At 33.7% G+C, this 19699-nt stretch overlaps 1 protein-coding gene across 3 annotated transcripts in view; it reads right to left on the reverse strand.

The window, feature by feature from the left end:
• The window catches only part of LOC143238089 (uncharacterized), an 85068-nt gene that overhangs the window by 21008 nt on the left and 44361 nt on the right, over positions 1-19699 (reverse strand). For all 3 annotated transcript variants that reach the window (XM_076478033.1, XM_076478034.1, XM_076478032.1), the window contains 2 exons: positions 4884-4981; positions 3274-3344 (listed from right to left, as the gene is read on the reverse strand). In XM_076478033.1, coding sequence (XP_076334148.1) covers positions 3274-3344; positions 4884-4981 — 169 coding nt within the window. The remainder of the gene's footprint in view (positions 1-3273; positions 3345-4883; positions 4982-19699) is intronic.

The following is a 19699-nucleotide window of genomic DNA, read 5'->3' on the forward strand; positions in this document are numbered from 1 at the left end:
TGAGAAGCTATGAGTGTCAATATCTTGACTAATTTAAACTTGTGGAGACTTGGTTGGTTTTTAAAACCAATACCTTCATAGGTAATGAAGATTTCTACTATCTAAATATATGGTAAGTGTATGTCAAGATGCAAGGTTGAATTACTGGTAGATACTAGTATTGCTAAACCTAAAACTGTATCAAGTGTTTGAGTGAAGTCACTATTTTGGTTAATAAAAATGGGATTGAGGCAAATGGAAAATCACAAATCTATTTTGATATTAGTGCTATCTTTCACAGAAAAAATACTGCTGTCTCTGACTTGAAACAGAGCAGTGGTACTTAGAGATAGCTCTGTTGTAGAACCTACCAGAACCAAAAAGCAGTGGGTTGCTTAAATACACATAAAGAAAAGAACTGCAGTATCTTTTATGTGCACATGGTTTTCTGTGATACCCGACAAAGTCAGTTTAGCATTTTCCCACCATTTGCTGCAGTTGACACAGGACACATAAAAGAAACCAAGTCTTACTTACTCAAACAGTTACTGGTCAGAGTACTGGTTTTATACAAATGAAGTTCAAGATAGTTGCTATTCAATTTCTAGCTGTAATTATTATTGAAATGGTACTTAAAGTAGAAGTAACTGAAGCTGGTGTTATTTCAGCTGTGCTACACTGAGAATAAATTTACAGTTGCCAGAACAACAAAGCTAACGATCAAGGATTCTACAGCAATTTGAACTCAGAACAGTAAAAAGAACTCAGTACACTACTGAAGTGATTTGCCAATATATTTGTTTGACAAAGTAGCCAAATGGATAAAACAATAGTTACTTGACATAACAAATATTAATATGGTTTATGTATGATAAACCAATTGCTAATGAGGCTTAGTTGGATGTTGATTAATAAAATACAGAAAATATTAAAACTGAGTAATACATCTGTTAAATAGTGTTCATAGTAAAAAGATGGATAAAATATCAAGGTTCAGTACAAACTTTAGGTGAGGAATGTTATACATTAACACATGCCCTTTTATATAGAATAAATTGTTGTTTGTTTGTTACTGGGCACAAAACAATACAAAGAGGGATTTGTGCTCTAACCATGGATATCAAAACTTGGTTTCTTACAGTATAAGTTCACAATCATACTGTTGTGCTATGGGAGGGGGCTAAAGAAAGAACTGGTTTAAATACTAGACCTGGCATTTGCTTAATAGCAAGCTGGATAATGAATGTAGACATAAATCTGTAGCTAGCACTCAAAATAGTTCCTACGAAATTCATGTTATACAGAACCAGATAATAATATTTCTGCTGATAAAAAACAGGAGGCTTGAAACTGGAGCTAAGAAAGTGCTTTTTGGTGTACCTATGGAGCCTCTCAATCCATTGTAGACAGGAAAAATGTATTTAAATATCCTATAAAGATTGTAACTATAAACCAAGTCAACACTTTATTTAGGCTCTGAATCACATTATCAACATTATGGGGCCAGCTTCTCCAAGATTGCTATTTTGTTCTCTACTCTAACAATGACGGATACTCATTTTAAATGGACCTAAGACTAACACCAAGCATTAAAGTCACTAAGAGATGCTTCTGTTGAAGTTTAGTGTTGACTCCTCTTTAATAAGATTGTCCATTCATTCTAGATAAGTGTTAGTGACAATGGAATCAGAGGAAAATTTCCACAAGTGCTGAAAGAAACAGGGATCATGTCATGTAGGACAATCATGCGCAGACATTTCCTGAATCTCAATACTTTAAATATAGAAAGAAGTCCTTGGAGTTTTAAGTACTTGTGAAATACTTGTGACATTACTCATTTGGTTGGAAGTTCATCATTGAAATCAATCATGCCTCATTGAAATTTCTTAAAAACTAGAAGAACTTGAAAGATACAAGAGCTCTTTAGAATACAACACTGCTGGGCTACAAGTTCATTGTACAAAGCTGTCCAGGGCAATAGAATAGATGTTAGAATGTTTAAATCCTGTACATCATGGAGATGTAAAAACTGAAGTAGTAGCAGTGATGAACCATACTGGAAGAATCAAAAAAAGGAATTTTATCTTCATTTTTCTATCAGAGGGGTTTATCTAATGATTAAATCTTGGTATTCAGAAGTTCTAACAGAGCTGAGGATTGAATATTAAATATAAAATTAGTTCTTGTTAACAATTTGCCTTGTCTGAATGAAATGCACTTATACAAGCATAACAGTCCAGCTGCAGTTATTACAGACAACTAACTAGCCATTACATTAGACAGAAACACTGTCTGACATATATATATATATTTACAGGCCATTTTCTTTTACTGTTGAAAGCAATAAAGGTGCTTATGCTTCTAAGTGAAAATTTTTGAATGCAAATTTATTTACAATTGGTCAATTTTATAATTATTCAAGCTGCACATACAAATTCTTAAAACCTTTGGTAAATGTAGTCAATCTTTTCAATCAGTTTACCTGAGAATGCCACATTGTAGCATTAATACCTATTACTTGTTTTTGTTGTGATATTCAGGTGTTACTTGTAAGCCATAATAAACCTTGGAGTATTATGTTATTCTATTTGAAAGCTCAATTATAATCCACATGACAAGACTTAAAAATTACACAAGAGATTCATGTATAAATGAGCACATCTATAAAACTAATGACCTAATATTTAATCAAAACATGCACAAAAATGCACTGAGGATATCTCATTTGAAATTACAGACTTTTATTTATCTATATGTATAAGTTAATGTTTCATAAATCATCTATAAATTACAAAGAAATACTATTAAATTCTCATTATTATATAAGATATGATAACCAAAATGATCAAAAACTTATTAGTGTTAGCTCATATCACTTGAGACAGCATCAACACAACTCTACAGTATGATAAGATGGAATTACTGATAAATAAATCTGATAAAAATCACCAGGTATAAATTCTTAATCCTGTCTCGTTAAGGTTATAACACATGTGAAAATACTGATGTTCACACAGTACTTACTACAGTATTAGTACCTACTGGGAAAATAAAAAAAATATACAGATGATTAGGCTTCATGGCCGCTAATTAATCGTCTTCAGGTATATGGCAAAACACAGAATGTAGTGTGCTGCAATACATAACTACTTCAAGCTAATGACTTAAGTTTTTAAAAATATTAATTTAAAAAAAAAAGTACATTAAAAGGAAATTTCATATACTGCAGTAAATGCAAATAACAGTTTTATAACACAGCAACAAAATAAAATGCTGAATTTCTTCTTCACTTACAATTTCTAGGATATCACCATCCCGAAGAAGACAAAACATAGACTGTAGGTGTTTCTGAATATCTCTTGCTCCTTAATAGAAAAATCAAAAACATTTTACAAATCTCACAAGAATGATCTTTTTGTTATTGTGAAATTTAAATTAATAGTTTTCAATAGTCAACAGTAGTATGTTTTCCGGTCTTAATGGTGTCCTGATGGAAAAACTACAATATTTTATTTTGTGGTCATTTGAATTAAAAAGTAATATCTGAAGTATTATATCTTCAGGCTTCATTACAATACTATAAAATTCTTAGAAGCTCATCACACACACACAAAGAAAAATGATAATTGACTTTCATTTTCCAACACAAGTGAGTGATTATCTTAATTATTAGGTATAATCTACTATCTGTGAGTATTGTTTAAATAAAACAGTTACAAAAACAACCAACTAATCAAAAATTAGTGTTTCATATAACTACTGTTTACCTTTGTTCCAATTATATACTAACAAAAAGACTGCCATAATGATTGCTCAATGTTACTTTCAATTAATTCAAGGTTGTTCAGCTTAATCAATCAGTATTATGGCTTACAAAAATAATCAGCCCATGATAATTAGTTTTTCATTTATTACTTTTTACAATTATTCATATTCTATGTAAGAATAATTGTTTCATGAACTCGACAATTCATCAGTTACAATCACCCAGCTCTATTTTGCAAAAGTGACATTTTCAATGCAGTAAAAATGTATTTATTGTTTAGTTTTTTTGCATCCAGTTCAGTTGAAAACTTAACTTTCTAGTAATTAGAAAAAAAAACATTCAAATATTCATTTAAATAGTCCTGTTCAAGAGGAAGTTTACTTAAACTCACCTTTCTGAATTTCTTCAATACTACTAGCTGAGCTTATCATGTAGGGATATGTTTCAGTAACACTATATCCCACAATTCAAAACAAAGATTAAATTGTTCCAATGTATACAGTTATTTACATCAATACACATATTTTTGAATTACACAAAAGTCCTTTTTCATCTTCTATTCATTATGGAAATATAAAACATTTCCATTTGACGACTTTGTATTCTCTTTAAAACCCAAGTGCTGACTACAGCCATAGGAGTCTGCAGTATGAGGTGGTTATGGCACCTCTCCCCCCCATAATGTTAGAAGAAAACATATTTATAAAGTTATTAGAAAATAATACTATTTAAATAAAATTAATGAAATTGAGTTTACATAAGTAACGCATAATCTGCCAGATGGTCTCATACAAACTTCAAGAGAAATGACCATGTTCTTTGGAATGGCTTCCTCCCACCTGTCATAAATTCTACAGATGATCATGATTGTAGACAGCCACAAATGTTATAAGCTATGACATAAAGTATGATAAAATTGTGATCTACATGTCATAAACCCTGAATTGCTAACACCAAGGTGGAATAAATAATAAAAAAAAATTACACAAATGCCACTCTTTATTAATGGAAATATTATTCTGAAGAATTATAAAAAAATAAAACTTAAGTCAAATGCAATGAAATAAACAGTGATATATCACATTTTAAAAGGCTAGTTTATCAGTTACTTGTATTATGTCAGTGTTTGTGATCTTACCTCCTCCACTGGTGCAGTATCTTCTGTGTAAGTGTACACATTCATCATGGGGCAGTATGACAGCAGCTCCCTTGACCACAAAATAACACTTACTAATGCTGAGGAAACAAAAGAAATTATCAATTTGCAAGTAATCAATGTCACAAAAAACTTATTTCAATGATGAGAGTAAAAGGTTCTCATACAAATAAACAAAAAAAAAAACATCAGCAAATAAAATAAATCATTTATAAACTTACATGTGGTCACTAATAGCTAACAGCATTGGGTAAATGTCTTAAGAGTGAGGTGTATGGAGCACACTCATTACAGCAAACTGTGATAAGCTATACGTTTTCTAATGACTATGTGTGTAGCTCTAAACAAAGAGCTTTCTCATACAATGGTGAGAGCTATACCTGCATTCCTGATCTAGCTGCATGTTGAAAGCAATAAACTTTTCCATTTTGAACAACTTTAAATGTGATAAAAGTTTAAAACTTGGCTTGTGTAGCTTTTAAATAATAACTCCTCCAAAGTTGGAGCTGTTTTATAAACCTTTTCCAACAATTCAGTATCCATTCTTAAATAATGTGGTCAAAACTGATATAATTTTCCAAATGAGGTTGAAAGCAACATCATATAGAGTGAACTGATGTCTTTCTTCCATGTGTATTGGATATTTCTATATACATAAATATATGTAGACACACAACCTAAAACCACATCTACCTTATTATTTTGCAATAGTTATGCTCAGATCTCTTTTTCACCCTTACCAACCTTGCTTAAGATTTCCCCTGCAAAACCACAAAAAGATACTGGTATGCTTAGACATTCTTTGGGTAGCCCAGATGCTGTCAATGCAACCTATAACCAAGAGGCAAGGTGAGTAAAAGGAAGTGAATAATGTTTATTAGAGAGAGCCCTGATACAGTAAGGTGTACATCTAGCATCTCACAACAGTCCTGCAAATCTTTGTGGAAGCCAAAGACCCTCCACAACAATAAAACACATTGTTGTTACTCTAAGACTGATTTTAGAGACTAAGATTGATGCATAGTGAAATGATAAAACATATCGCTATGTGCTATTATGTTCTGCTATTGACCTTTGCTGAAAAGCCCACATTCCTTAGAATGCATGTCTCTGGACTTAAAGAGAACCTCCCATGAGCACTGACTGTATCCTAGTTCTACAGTAATAGACATTGATAACAGGTATCTGCTTGCATAGCCTTTCACAATGGTGATGACGTACGTTAATTCAAGTGTTAAATAGGAAATCAAAAATAATATGTGAACCATATCTTAAAATCTTTCTAAAAGGTTGTCTCTTGAAATGGTTAAATTCAGGAACAGTCAAAACAATGCCTTATGCTGTAGCCCTCTATGCCCTAAAGCATTTGAATGAAAAAAAAAACTGATGACTGTGACATAGTACTTGTTAAGGGGTATTACAGATTTCACCCTGTAAAGAACTAAGTGATCCAAGAAGTCAAGTGAGAAGGTCGTTCAAAAATGTATACACCACAAAACTTGGCCACTTGCATGAGTGGTCCAAAAAGATTGCATGGGAAGATATTTCTATACATGTGATCAAGTGATTTTGAAGAGAATCTGGCTCAATAAATTCAAAAAGGGACTTTTAAAAACTCATATAACACCACTTTGGTTCCCAAAACATTTAATCTCTCATGCAGACTGTGCATCTACTGATATGGTTTGAGATGGTAACATAAAACAGGATACTGGTACACATTAAGAAATAAATGGCAATGTGGTGGCTTAATCAGCTTCAAAACAATCTCAACTGTCTGTGAAACCTGCAAGACGTAACCAAAGCATTAATTAATGCTCTATTACTTCAGATTTTAAAAATGTTGTAATGCAGCTGCTATATTTCCCATGAGAAAACATGGTTTTCCAGGTCCATTTCTATGGTTGTTACACTTATGCAACAAAGTGGCCTTCAAAAATTTCATAGTGTGATGAGACAATATAACCAAATGTAAATTTTGTTTCAGCCAACCAGAAGGTTAATAGCAATAAGATTACAGCATCTATTATTAGTTTAAATTAGTAGATTCCAAGTTTCTGGACAGCATATAGGGTTGGTTTAAACAAGCATGAACTAGGTGCTACAAGATATATGCAAAAATGATACAATGGAGTTCCTAGTGGACACAAGAAGAACCAGGACTTTACTCTTCATTGCTCTGATTGAGTAACTATAAATGAAGTCACAGCTTTGAACATTCAACTCAAAATTCATTTTGATAAATAGTGATAATTTAGATACAAGTGGAAAGACCTATCTCTTACTTAGATGTTTTAAGCCTGGTTTCTAACACTTAAATCTTTAAGGTGGAACATTTATGAATGTTATTTGCTAGTTTCACCTGTGAAATTGGTAAGCTGAACTTTTGCAGAAAACTCACCCAGAGCTGACTAGACTGACTTCCAAAACAGAGAACTGCATGCATGCATGTTGAGAAATAGGAGATTATAATGCTTCTGAATGTCCAGTAGGTTCTATTTTGCATATTACAGATGTATTCTAGTGCAATAACTGTCTATTGCAGTGATAAAAATCATGAAAAAAAAGAGGAAGATTTATTTAAACAATCAGACTACTCTTGCTTGAACTGTTATGTCCAAAAAATGGTGTTGTGTTAGCACTGATCAGTAACTATGGACATTTGACTGTTCATTTTCCAGCTGAATTGACAGTTGGCACACTGACACAAGCAGTAATTAAACAAGCCACTTGTGTAGCTAGCACTGTTGTAGACATACCACAGCCTACTAAAAACACTGCATAACAAAGTATTTGCTTCTTGAACACTGTTGGGTGTTCTTTATAGATTTTTGGCTGCTGATCACAAAAATCACATCCAAATTTGCCCATCACATACCATTTCATCAAAATCTTCAGTTTCACCAGGACATTGCTACAATGGAAAAACGATATCAAAACAACTGGAATCCGTCAATGCTTGCTGACTACTGTTGGACACTGCAACGTGATGCACTGGACATAGAATACAAACGAAAATCAGGAGCAAAACACTTTTAACTATGTTGAACTTAATAGCGTATTAGAAACATAAACGCAATTAAATACGTCATTGCTGGTAAATAGTTAACTGTCTATTTCTCAGAGTTCCTATGTGATGAAGCAAAACCAAAACTATATTTGTTCATACCCACCAGGTACCCTGTCACAATCAGCAAAAACGTTTCAGGAAGCAAAACTTTTCAAAAAAATTGTTGTGCAGTGAAATTAATGTAATGACTTCAGAAACATCTGAGGTTGTTGACTGAGTAAATGTTCAAGGAGTTTGCTTATATATTTACAGAACTGAATTGGCTGTCTAGGTAAGATGGTTTTGTGAGACTGTTTACAGCCACATACTGACATTTAGGCATCATTGTTTCTTTGTATAAATGACTGCCTTATTTATGTATCATGGTATACATGCAGGAAAACGCATGACTGGAACAACTTCATAGTGAAGTACTTTAGAGTAGTGCACTGTTACTCAAAAATTTAAATGCTGCCAATCAGAGAAGTTTTTTTGTAGAGAAATATATTGGGTATTGAGAATAGTTTGCAGCAAAAACAGCCACAACACTCTTAATTTGAATAGAATAACCACTGTCTGTAAAGAAATTTGCAATTGTTCAAAATATTTGCGTAACAATAATAAGTAATTTTTTGTCTTGCAAACATTTATAATACACAGAGGTTATTTTTCTATCAAGTGTTCACATAATCTTATGTTATAAACTTCTAGCCACTAAACAAGGTCATAATTTTTTAATTGAAAACCACCTTCTGTAAAACCTTTGTTTTTTGTTACAATTTTTTGAGTTTTCTTTTGATTTGTTTGCATTCAGTAAATAACAAGTTCTTGTAGTGAATTTATCCATTGTCCTCCTTTAACCTGGCATAGAATTTCTCTATTTTATCTCTTCTTCTCTTAGGATCATTAAGCACTAAATGCCAAGTTTTTCAAAATTATAAATGTCTTTAGTTGTTCCAGGAATCAGCTAATAAATAACTATGATGGAAGTGAATCTTAAAGTATACAATGAAAAAATTGTATAAAAAAATTGTATACTAGCTTTGGTAACTAGAACATTTTAAATATTTCTTAAAAATCAGTTACAAAACAGTAATTATGAAGCATCATGGATGTACATATTCAAAGTTAAATGCAAAATCAACTTGACAGTGAGTCATACAAATCACAACAACAATCAAATGTAATGCTGTAACGACAGTGAATAAATAATTACATGTAAACAGCTAACTGTAAAACAATGAAAACAGTAAGAATTTGATAAACAAATTAAAATAATTAAACAAAAATACAGTAAATGAATCAAAGAGTAATCAATAACAATCATATGCAACTTTATAAAATAACTGATAAATAGCCAGTAGATTAACAAAATATTGTGTAATACCAATGAATTACTCATCACTTGCAAGGGTAGCTGAAAATATGCTTTATTAAGATTACAACACACTCTCAGAACAACTGACCATAAAGACAATATAATTTGCTATTAGTTCTGGGTAGCTTTTCATATCTAAATAGTTTAACACTCAGTTACAATTAGGCATATCCTTTGATGTTTCAGTGCTAAGTTTTAGGGCTTATAATGCTAAAGTTAACTTTGCCCTCAGCTGAAAATGTAATTCTGATAAATAAATGCCTCTGTATACAGTAGTAGCTGGTCCTTGTGCATCTGTCTTTAAGCTTTTACAAATGCTACTGGCCTTGAGCTATCTTCCACTTAATTCAAGTTGTTTAACATGAATGTCACTAATATGTGATGTAATAATCATGCAGCAATAGTAGGGTGTCACATCTTCCACAAGCACTAGATCTTCACTTGAAATTAACTTCATTCTCAAACCAAATAAGGCTAATATGAACTGGTAGTGAGGAGGAAGGATGGGAAGATGTTACAAGACAAGTATCTATTGAAAATACATTTTCATATAAGAAAAAGAAAAATGTTCACTTACAAAATTATTTACTTACCTCTCTTCTATCCATAGTAACTAGAATCTCATATAATCTGATGAAAAAGCTGGTGCAAATGATAAAACATAGATAAACTCCATTTAGAGAAGATATCAGATGGGAAAAGCCAACTGAGGAAAGTTGCTATAATGGCAACACTTATGAGAGATCGTTTTTCTCTTTATTCAGATGGAAGTACATATAAAAAAGGCAAGAATGAACCAATATGTAGCATGCACAGGCAGAAAAGTACCTGACCAACCAAACATTTGCACACAACAGGTCGGATGTGTATGAGATGTTGTGTGTCTATGCAATAATCAGGCTGTACAGTTTGATAAGTGTTCTGTGTACAATTTATTTGCCATACATACAGGAACTTGGATTAAGATTCCTACCTGCTTCACAAGGAGAACATTTTGGCTTATCTGATCAGTCAAAACTACTAGAATCTTGGTGTTCATTACAATAGGGGAGACCTGGACTATACAGACATAAACTTCCTGCCTTACTTCAAACCACAGTAGACTCTCTCTGGAAAAAAAAAAAATTACATCCAAGGAATAACTTTCCAAGTCACTCATCCTAGTGGTTAAAAACTGAGAATGGCAAGAATCTCCCACGCTCAACTTGAAAAAAGGGGGAATATTTTTAGAGGTGCCAGGACCCAATTATAAATAAGTACTATAAAGGTCTTTTACTGGAAAAAGTGCAATGGGTTACCAAAAATCTATTTTGAAAAGCCTACAGGTGTCAGCCATGAAATTGGGCAAAAACTACCCCTGTGCTTATTTTTACCATGAGAGTCTATATATAATCTTAGTGGTTTTGAAAAACACCACTTCTCAACAATGAACATACTGAGAAGATGGGTTAATACATTCCATTATCCCTAATTTATTGTGAAATTAGGGAATTCAGTATACCCTGTCAGACAACACCAGCCATCAGATGGGCTCTGAGATGTATATTGTTAATACAAGTAGAAAAAGAAATTAAAGAGAAACTGACCAATTACAGACAGCAAGTGGACTGGAGGGAGGTAAAACCTAGATGAAAATAATGTGAGATGAAAATGTTGTGTTGTTCAGAGAATGAATCAAGTGAAAGATTTGATATAAAATTATGTAATATAGCCTTCAAGCACCTTCATTCAGGAAAAAACAGATAGTGCAAATGAGTTGACAAAGCAATCCCATAAGCACAGAGGACAAAAGATTTCTAGGAGAGGAGGGGTTCCACAGCAAGATTAATCAAATGGAAGAACCTTGAAAGGAAGCCATAGAAGTTAAGTAGCACCTGACCACCCAAACCAGACACAAAAGGTGGTTAGGATAGACTGATCACAAAAAACTGAGATTGGGAGAAGTGATAATAGAGAAAAAAATATCAACACCCACACAAGCCATCCATATCTTGGGAAGAAACAAGTTGGCTGAGAAGTAAATCAAGATCTGTGGAATAAAGTAAAGGAGACATCAAATACAATGACCACAAGCAAAAAGGATCAAGAAATAGGACTTCATAGAGAGATGGTATAAGGAGCAATTGGCCAAGGGTTCAAACAAGGTCTGGGCAGGAGCATAAAGAACCACATTTGGTTCCCAATTGATGAAATGTACTGGATGGAACTGGATGAACTAGGAAGGGATGAAATAAAGTAGATAGAACAGGAAACACAAGACCAAACCACAAGAAAGACAAAAGTAGTCAGCAAGGCCACTCAAACTCTGTAATGGTAGAAACAAACTATCCTAATTTGAACAACCAGATATAAAAGGCTGGAAGGTTAGCAGTTGTTGGGCAGTCTGGTGACAGAGAGCAGTGGATGAACCAAGGCAAGCGACTCACCACTTCCATTGACATACAGTGTGTGTGAAAAATTACTCAAATGGAATAAAAAATGTGCTAATCAGTTGGAGGGAATTAATTGGTGTGAAGGGGATCAGATAAATTCCATTCATGATGATGAAGGGAACAATATTCAAAGCCAAGACATATAGGAGAAAGTGAAAGGAAGTAGGAATATAGAAAGAAACCTCTGGATGAAAGCATTCCCAAGCAGAGCAGCTGAGTGAGAAACTAAAGTTCAGTATTGAAAGGAATGACAGATGCACTGTTCTCAGTGATCAGTGGCATTTACAAACTGATAAAATCCAATGGAAAGAACCTGAAAACAGAGTGACCACAAGAAAGAAAAATGCAGATGTCCTTGTAGCAAATTCTTTCCTAGCAAATGAGTAGCATACTATGAGTAGCTCATAACTAAGTGCTCCACAATATAGGGAAGGAAGCAGCAACATATATGATGTGCTCACCCAAAAGGGTGAGCATGTTTGGTGTGACGTGGATTTGAACTCGCGATCTTCAGATTACAAGTCAAATGCCTTAACCCACATGGCCATGCCGAGCTATTGATGGATGAAACACAGACAGCCAACTGTGTAGGTTTATGTCTAACAACAAATAAACAAATTAATTTTGGTCTAAAGGACTGTATAGATGGTTGAATATGCAAGGAAATATAGTTCAAAACGAGTTGTATATGGTGCAGGTGGTTGATTATATTTGACTGCTGTCGTTTTTAACACACGACTGCACAAATGCTTATCTATCCTCACTCCACCCCAGGGAATTGAATCTAGGTTATTGGAATTATAACTCCTAAAAAGTTACAGTTGATTTGCTAGCAGACTTTTATCTTTAATTTTAATTGTACATTATACAGATTGTTGACTTGGATTGTGACTTTAGATCTTAAATGTTTTATAGCATTGAGTATAAATTATTTATATAGACTGAAAATATGTACTAGAATCTACTAATAGCATTCCATATCACTAGCATATAACCTTTTATATATATATATATACTTTTTGAATTTTTATTTTTATCATTATATAGCTACACATATGGCAACTTATTAAATATCATTCTCATGCTAGTCCTCCAGTAGCATAGCAATATGTCTATAGACTAAGAATTCTAAAAAACAGGTTTTGATACTCGTGGTGAGCAGAACACAGATAGCCCATTGTGTAGCTTTGAGTTTAATTATAAGAAAACAAATTTTCCTGTTTAAAAATGTTGTCGTTGAAACACTATTAATGTATTAATGAAATATTAGGTTCAGATATACTATGGGTATGGGTGGTAGTACTTGTTTTACCATTTTTGACAGGCTATGCTTGTATGTTATAAGATCATGGATACTATACCCGAAAAATGAATCTCGGAACTCAAACAGATAAAAGGAACAACTAGAGCTATCTGTACACAGAATAGACAGATACTAGCTGGATGTATGGGAGAAGTTCAGTTGGAAATACTCCATCTTTGCCAAATGAAATAAGAAGTTTAACATTTGAGGGAAATCATCTATGAATTCCTTAGTTTTATTGTTGTAAAATTTTACAGTATTTTGAATGACACTTGTTCTACAGCTTCAATTATTTGACCAAATTTGTTAATGAAAGGTGAGAAATTGTACCCAGAGATGAAAACAAATAAAAGAGAGTGATGTGAGCAGCAGGTGGACATATAGTTCCAGCAAAAGGTAAGTTGCAAGTTATCTTTACTGTAGGTTTTTTCATGATGTATGGGTAACTACTATTACTCACTAAGTTTGTATAAGTTCGTTTGTTTCGAATTTCGCACAAAGCTTCACGAGGGCTATCTGTGTTAGCCACTTTTAATTTAATAGTGTAAGATGTCTTCAGTCTGATTTGACAGAGAGACAAAGTCTTCAAGCTGATTTAGTAGACAGAGTGTGTGTGTTTCTTAGCACAGCCACATCAGGCTATCTGCTGAGTCAACCGAGAGGAATTGACTCCCTGATTTTAGTGTTGTAAATCCGTCAACATACCACTGTACCAGCAGGGGACCAGAAAAACTGAGTTGAAGTTTTGAATGTTTGAAAATGAACAGTGTTGATAATTCTATTTCTGTTTTGTGTATTGATTACTATTTTATTCTAAAGTCTAATTTTGTTATAAGCTGCGTTACACCACAATTGGAGTGAGTGCAAAAATGAGTGTTAAACCTATATGACTGTAAAACGATTATGCAAAGTGACATCTTTTTTTCAAAATCAGATTTTACTGGTATTATAACAACAATTATTATATATTATGTAAAACTCTAATCAGTATCACGCTTTCATGTTCTGAAAATATAAAACGTACGTTTGATTTTGTTATAACTACAGATAATACGCTTTGCATAATTTGTTTTCCTCCGACCTAATTATAGAGTTGAAATTTATATATATATTTTATTTCGCGCAAAGCTACACGAGGGCTATCTGCGCTAGCCATCCCTAATTTAGTAACGTAAGACTAGAAAGAAGGCAGTCAGTCAGTCATCACCACCCACCACCATCTCTTGGGCTACTCTTTTTCCAACGAATAGTGGGATTGACCGTAACATTATAACTCCCCACAGCTGAAAGGACAAGCATGTTTGGTGTGACGGGTATTCGAACCCGTGGATTACGAGTCGAGTGCCTTAACCACCTGGCCATGCCGAGCCAAATATTTTATAATACAGTTCATATCAAATAGGTATACTTTGAATCAGCTTTCTTATAATTTCATCTACCTCTCATACTTATTAAAAGTCAAACGTCAACATACTACCATCTGTCTTTGAATGGTTTGTGTGAAAATGTGTACTTTGGAATAATTCTATTATCGCTCGACCTCCTGCCTAGAAGATTCTCCACGGTTAACAACCTCGACCCCCCCTCATGAAGGTAAAAATGATACATCTATGTGGTGTAACTTCTATTTTGTAACTATTTAGGTTAACATTTTATCATTGACGAAACCCGATTGATATATATATCAATCAATATAATTCGTTTTGCTTTGAAGTTTGCCCAAAACTACTTGAGCGTTAATCGCTAGCCATCCCTAATTTTGAGGTGATTCACTAGGGAGAACCCAGCTGGTGAAGATTATTCACTTCAATTTTTGGACTACCCATGTAAGGAGTGTGATTGGCAGTCACTCTTTTAATGTACCCAGAGCCGCAATTTGTATCCGCACTTTGAGATCGCTGTCATCATTTTGTTGGTAATATCCAAAATCCGGCATGCCAGTCATTTAGAAACGCTTGATCTGTATAATTAAAAATTCATATGAAAAGAAATCAAATCTACGTCAGTTATATTGAAAAATACGACTTGAACAATTACCAAATTTATATATATATATGACCCATGTTTCCGCCACAGTAGACTCCTAGCGGTAGGTAAACCTTTTACGCAGGCCTAACGTTTTTCTTTGAATAACAAATGTATCATTTGAAAGCTTAAATTCGATTTTAGCTTTACGTGTAAATAGAAAAAATATTAACTATAGATTTATATTTGATACAGAAAACTGGTGTTATAAACATCGTAAAGAGGGCAAATTTTGATCAATAACGTTTTAGGTTTAATTAATATAAAACATTTTTCTCTATATGTGATTTTTCTGTGAAAAATACAGACAACACTTTTACTTTCTATCAATATCAATATTTTTATTTCTAAAACCAAGCTTTTTTATCTGGTCTGAATTTCGCACAGAGTTCCGCGAGGGCTATTTGTGCTGACCATCCCTAATTTAGCAGTTAGTCATCACGACCTTCTGCCAAGTTTTGGGCTACTCTCTTAACAATGAACAGTGGAATTAGTTGAGCCATTATAACGTTTCCGCAGCTGAAAGGATGAGCATGTTTGATGTAACAGGGACTCGAACCGGCGATACGAACGCCCTAACCACCAGTTAATGTCAGGCCACAGATTTGGATTAAGTTAAATATGACACTACTGTTTGCATTTATTTAACACGAAATAAATGAAAATTAATATAAAGATGTTAAATTTCAATGTAGTTTATACAAAACTATGAAAAACAACAGTTGATAAAGATTCAATGAAAACAAAAATCAAACACTTTGACAAAAGGTTTGTTAACTAAATAAATACAAAAAAAAAAATTATTAACGACTTATCTCGATTCCAATTTACATTTACATAAAAGCTATTAAAGACCAGTTCAAATTCCTTTTCTAATTACTCTCTCGAACTATTTTTATCTAACCAAATACTGGAATTTAATAGCTACTCTTAAAGTGTTTTCACAACTTCTAAGTGCCAAGCTCATTTTTTTTTTTTTACAAACAGAAGAACCATGAGTTATTGGATTCACAGTTCGAGCATGACATTCTTGCGCCCGGACCATACTAATACGTTAACTGTAAGTTAAATTAAAAATTAAAAAAACTATTAGATGGATGGGTGTGTGGGTCACGGCGTTTTACAGTACTTAATGTATGGACTCTCAATATAAATACCAACAACAACTACTTTGAGATTTACCAGACAAGTTTCTTCTTCAACCTGGGACAACTAATAGTTTGTTAAAAAGGGCACTATAAAATACCATATGACCCAGGTTTGGCTAGCGTGCCTGAAATGTGAATACAATTCGCGGTTCGCTTCCTGCTGCTGTAATAACATGCTCTGCACTTTGGGACTGCTATAAATACAATTGTAAAATCCCACTATCTGGTCAGGTAAGAGTAGCCCAAGGAATGACTAGTTAGATGCTTTCCCCTCCAACAAGGCAGTTCAAAATCAAGGACAACTATTTGCATTAACCGTTTAATTAAGTAGCTTTGTGCCAATATACTAAAAAGGAAAACAACGCAACAGGAACTTCTTCGATCATATTTTAATAGCAATAAAATATTCCAAATGTAATTCACAATCCACATTTTTCTTCAACAAAGTGTTAAAAGAAAGTTATTTTTACTATTATTTTATATACTTTTTAAAAAAAAGAAAATAACAAAAAATCAGTGTTTCAACAGAATGTAATCCTTAGACGATTCACGTATACCAGCTGTGAAGAAACACTATATAGTGTGGCTTTTCAGATGAATCCCAGAAGTCATGAAACAGAATGTATTAAGGGAAAGTTTGGTTTACATTGAATTTCGTGCAAAGTTTCACGAAGGCTATTTCTGCTAGTCGATCTAATATAGCAATAACAGATCAGGTTGCTAACTCTTATGCTACACACACAAATCTCAGATTTAAGGAAATTACTATTAATTAGTTTATCGCTAAATTATACACAAATTGACTAATTGTGAACCCTTACAGATCGACTCACGCGAGTCAGTTTTATATTATACTAGTTTATCAGAATGTTGTTTGCCCAATGTCAGTCAAATGCTTTTACTTACACTTCTTAATTGCATAAATATATGCTGTTTTTATTGTTGGGCTTAGGATTCTCGTACAGTACGTGTCTGTGATTTGTTGGCGATAAATTAACAGCATCCACTCCACTTGTTTTGAGAATGATATATATTCGAAATTAATTAAACGTATGTACAATAAATTATTTACATTATGGAGATCATACGGATATCATAAACACTACATGGTTTCTTCTTGTCAAAATTCCACGTAGCCCCATTCAGTTACTTCAGAATTGCAGTTGACAAGCTGAGCTAACTTTTCTTTTTTCTATCGCGCGAGTCACCGCAGTCGTATAATGGTCTTTCAGTAATCGTTTGGTCTTCTTCTTCAAAATATCCTCTATTCCTTTTGTCAAAGTATACTTAGGCTGATTAAATTACTTTAGAACTATGCTTTGGTGAAATTCTCGTTTCCTACTGTTATTCTTAATGTAACATATTAAACGTTTGGCCTATGTTAGTAGTTAGGCCTATCACTTCCACCGAAGTTGACTTTACATTGAACTTTCGCCTATGACTTTACTCTCTTCTGCTGTTGTCTTTGTCTTTTCCCACTCATCCTACACTATCTACATGTTTATTACTTGTCTGTTCGCTACATTCTCGACATCAATGAATTACAAACACAATTTCCAACTTTTAACTCTCTTACAATAATAATAAAAACAAGCAACCATAAAATATTCATTTACAAAACGAACTAAATAATAATATCTCTAATAAACATTCTTTTATATTAAAACATAAACTTCTGTTCAGGAAAAATGCTTACAATATTTTGTCGCTATATACAAAGACAGTTGTTAATTCATACATGAAGTATACACCAGTATTTAAAGTCACTTTGTCCATCTCTTCTAGGTTATGGTCTCCAGTATGGCTCCTTTTTAAGAAAACCCCTTGTCTTCACCATAACATTGTGTTGCCCGAGTTCCGTATTTTCTTATCTATCTGCATATTGACATAGTCGATTTTCTATCTCTTCCTTCTTCACAGTCAGTTTGACATTTATGTTCACGTCTTCGTATTCCTCAGCTCCACCCAGTGCTCTTAAGCTATTAACATCCTTATCTTCTGTAATAAAATCATTGTCTTCAGGTTATGATTCCATGACAGTTGCATATATTATGTCCATTCGTACATCACTAGCTTCACTTGCAGGGTCTTTTTCCTTCTTGAAGTACCTTTTTAACAGATTGGCATGGCAAATCTTGGTCTTCCCATTCACCTTGAAGTCCTTTCTGTTGAATACTTCCCGTACTACAAAAGGCCCTTTCCATTGTAGGTGAGTTTGTTTTGGTCTGTGGGCAGCAGAACTAAGACCTTCTACCAGACACTGAAATGTCGATCCTTGACCTTTTTGTCACAGAAATGCTTCTGACTGCCTTGAGCTGCATATAAGCTCTGTCAAGGGAGTTGACATGTGTCCTCTAATCGGTTTGTTAGGTCTAACACGAAATGATGCGTGTTAATCACTTCTGAATCTTCTTCTTCCGTTCATAGATCTTTCAATATTTACATTGCACCTCGTACTGTCTTTCAATCCAGAAACTCAAAGAGCAAAAATTCTGTACTTGGTTGTATGGCTTCTCAATAAGCAAATAATACTGCCTACAAGTACCTGCCCTAGTCACATGGTCTCCTTTGGTTCATCCTCTTTAGCATGCTCTTTAAAACTTCATTTACTCCCTCACAAAGTTCATTATACTTAAAATCGTATATAATGGTAATGAGCTGGCCAGCACTGATGAGTCTGCACACTTTACGCATCACTTCTAAAGTGAACTAGTTTCCTTTGTCATTCAGAATTTCTCTCAGAAAACCATACTCTACAAAATATCTCCACAAAAACTTCTACAATTTTCTCTGTCTCCACCTTCGCCAATGTAATTGCTTCTGTATAACATGTTGCACAGTTGACTACTATCAGCATATACCAGTTACACTGTCTGACACAGGCACTAGTGACCCAATCAAGTCCACAGCTACTCTACGGGATGGCTCTTACATGATAGGCATCCCCCAATGACAATTTGGTTACCTTTCCTCTAGGTATTGTCTTTTGGCAGATGTAATATGACTTGCAGAATCTACTCACACCTTCAATTACTCCCGGCCAATGAAAGTTACTGGTGTTTCTGTCTGCAGTTTTCTTTGTTTCTAAGTGTCTTCCCACAATTGATTCATGAGCCACCTTCATCAGTGGAGTCAGATATTCTGTTGGTACTATGATCTGTAACTTCGCCTGTATAACTGCCTTGATATATTCGTTATAGCATTCCTTTCTGAACCTCTATACTATAAACATCTTTCTACTTTTTCATGGGCTATTCTATCTCCCAGGCATTATCCCAAAATTTCTGCAATGAAGGTTTTTCTTATGCGTTTCCTTAAGTTCCTGCAAACCCATATTTGACATGTCGCCTTCAAGACTTTAAGAGGTTTGATATTCTATTTGTTCCTTTTCCTTTGAGCTCTTTTGATGGCTGAAGTCTTCGTTTTGTACAGTTCCTCTAAATTCTCATTCACTGATAAGTTT

Source organism: Tachypleus tridentatus, chromosome 13 (assembly GCF_004210375.1).
Source record: "Tachypleus tridentatus isolate NWPU-2018 chromosome 13, ASM421037v1, whole genome shotgun sequence".
NCBI lineage: Eukaryota > Metazoa > Arthropoda > Merostomata > Xiphosura > Limulidae > Tachypleus > Tachypleus tridentatus.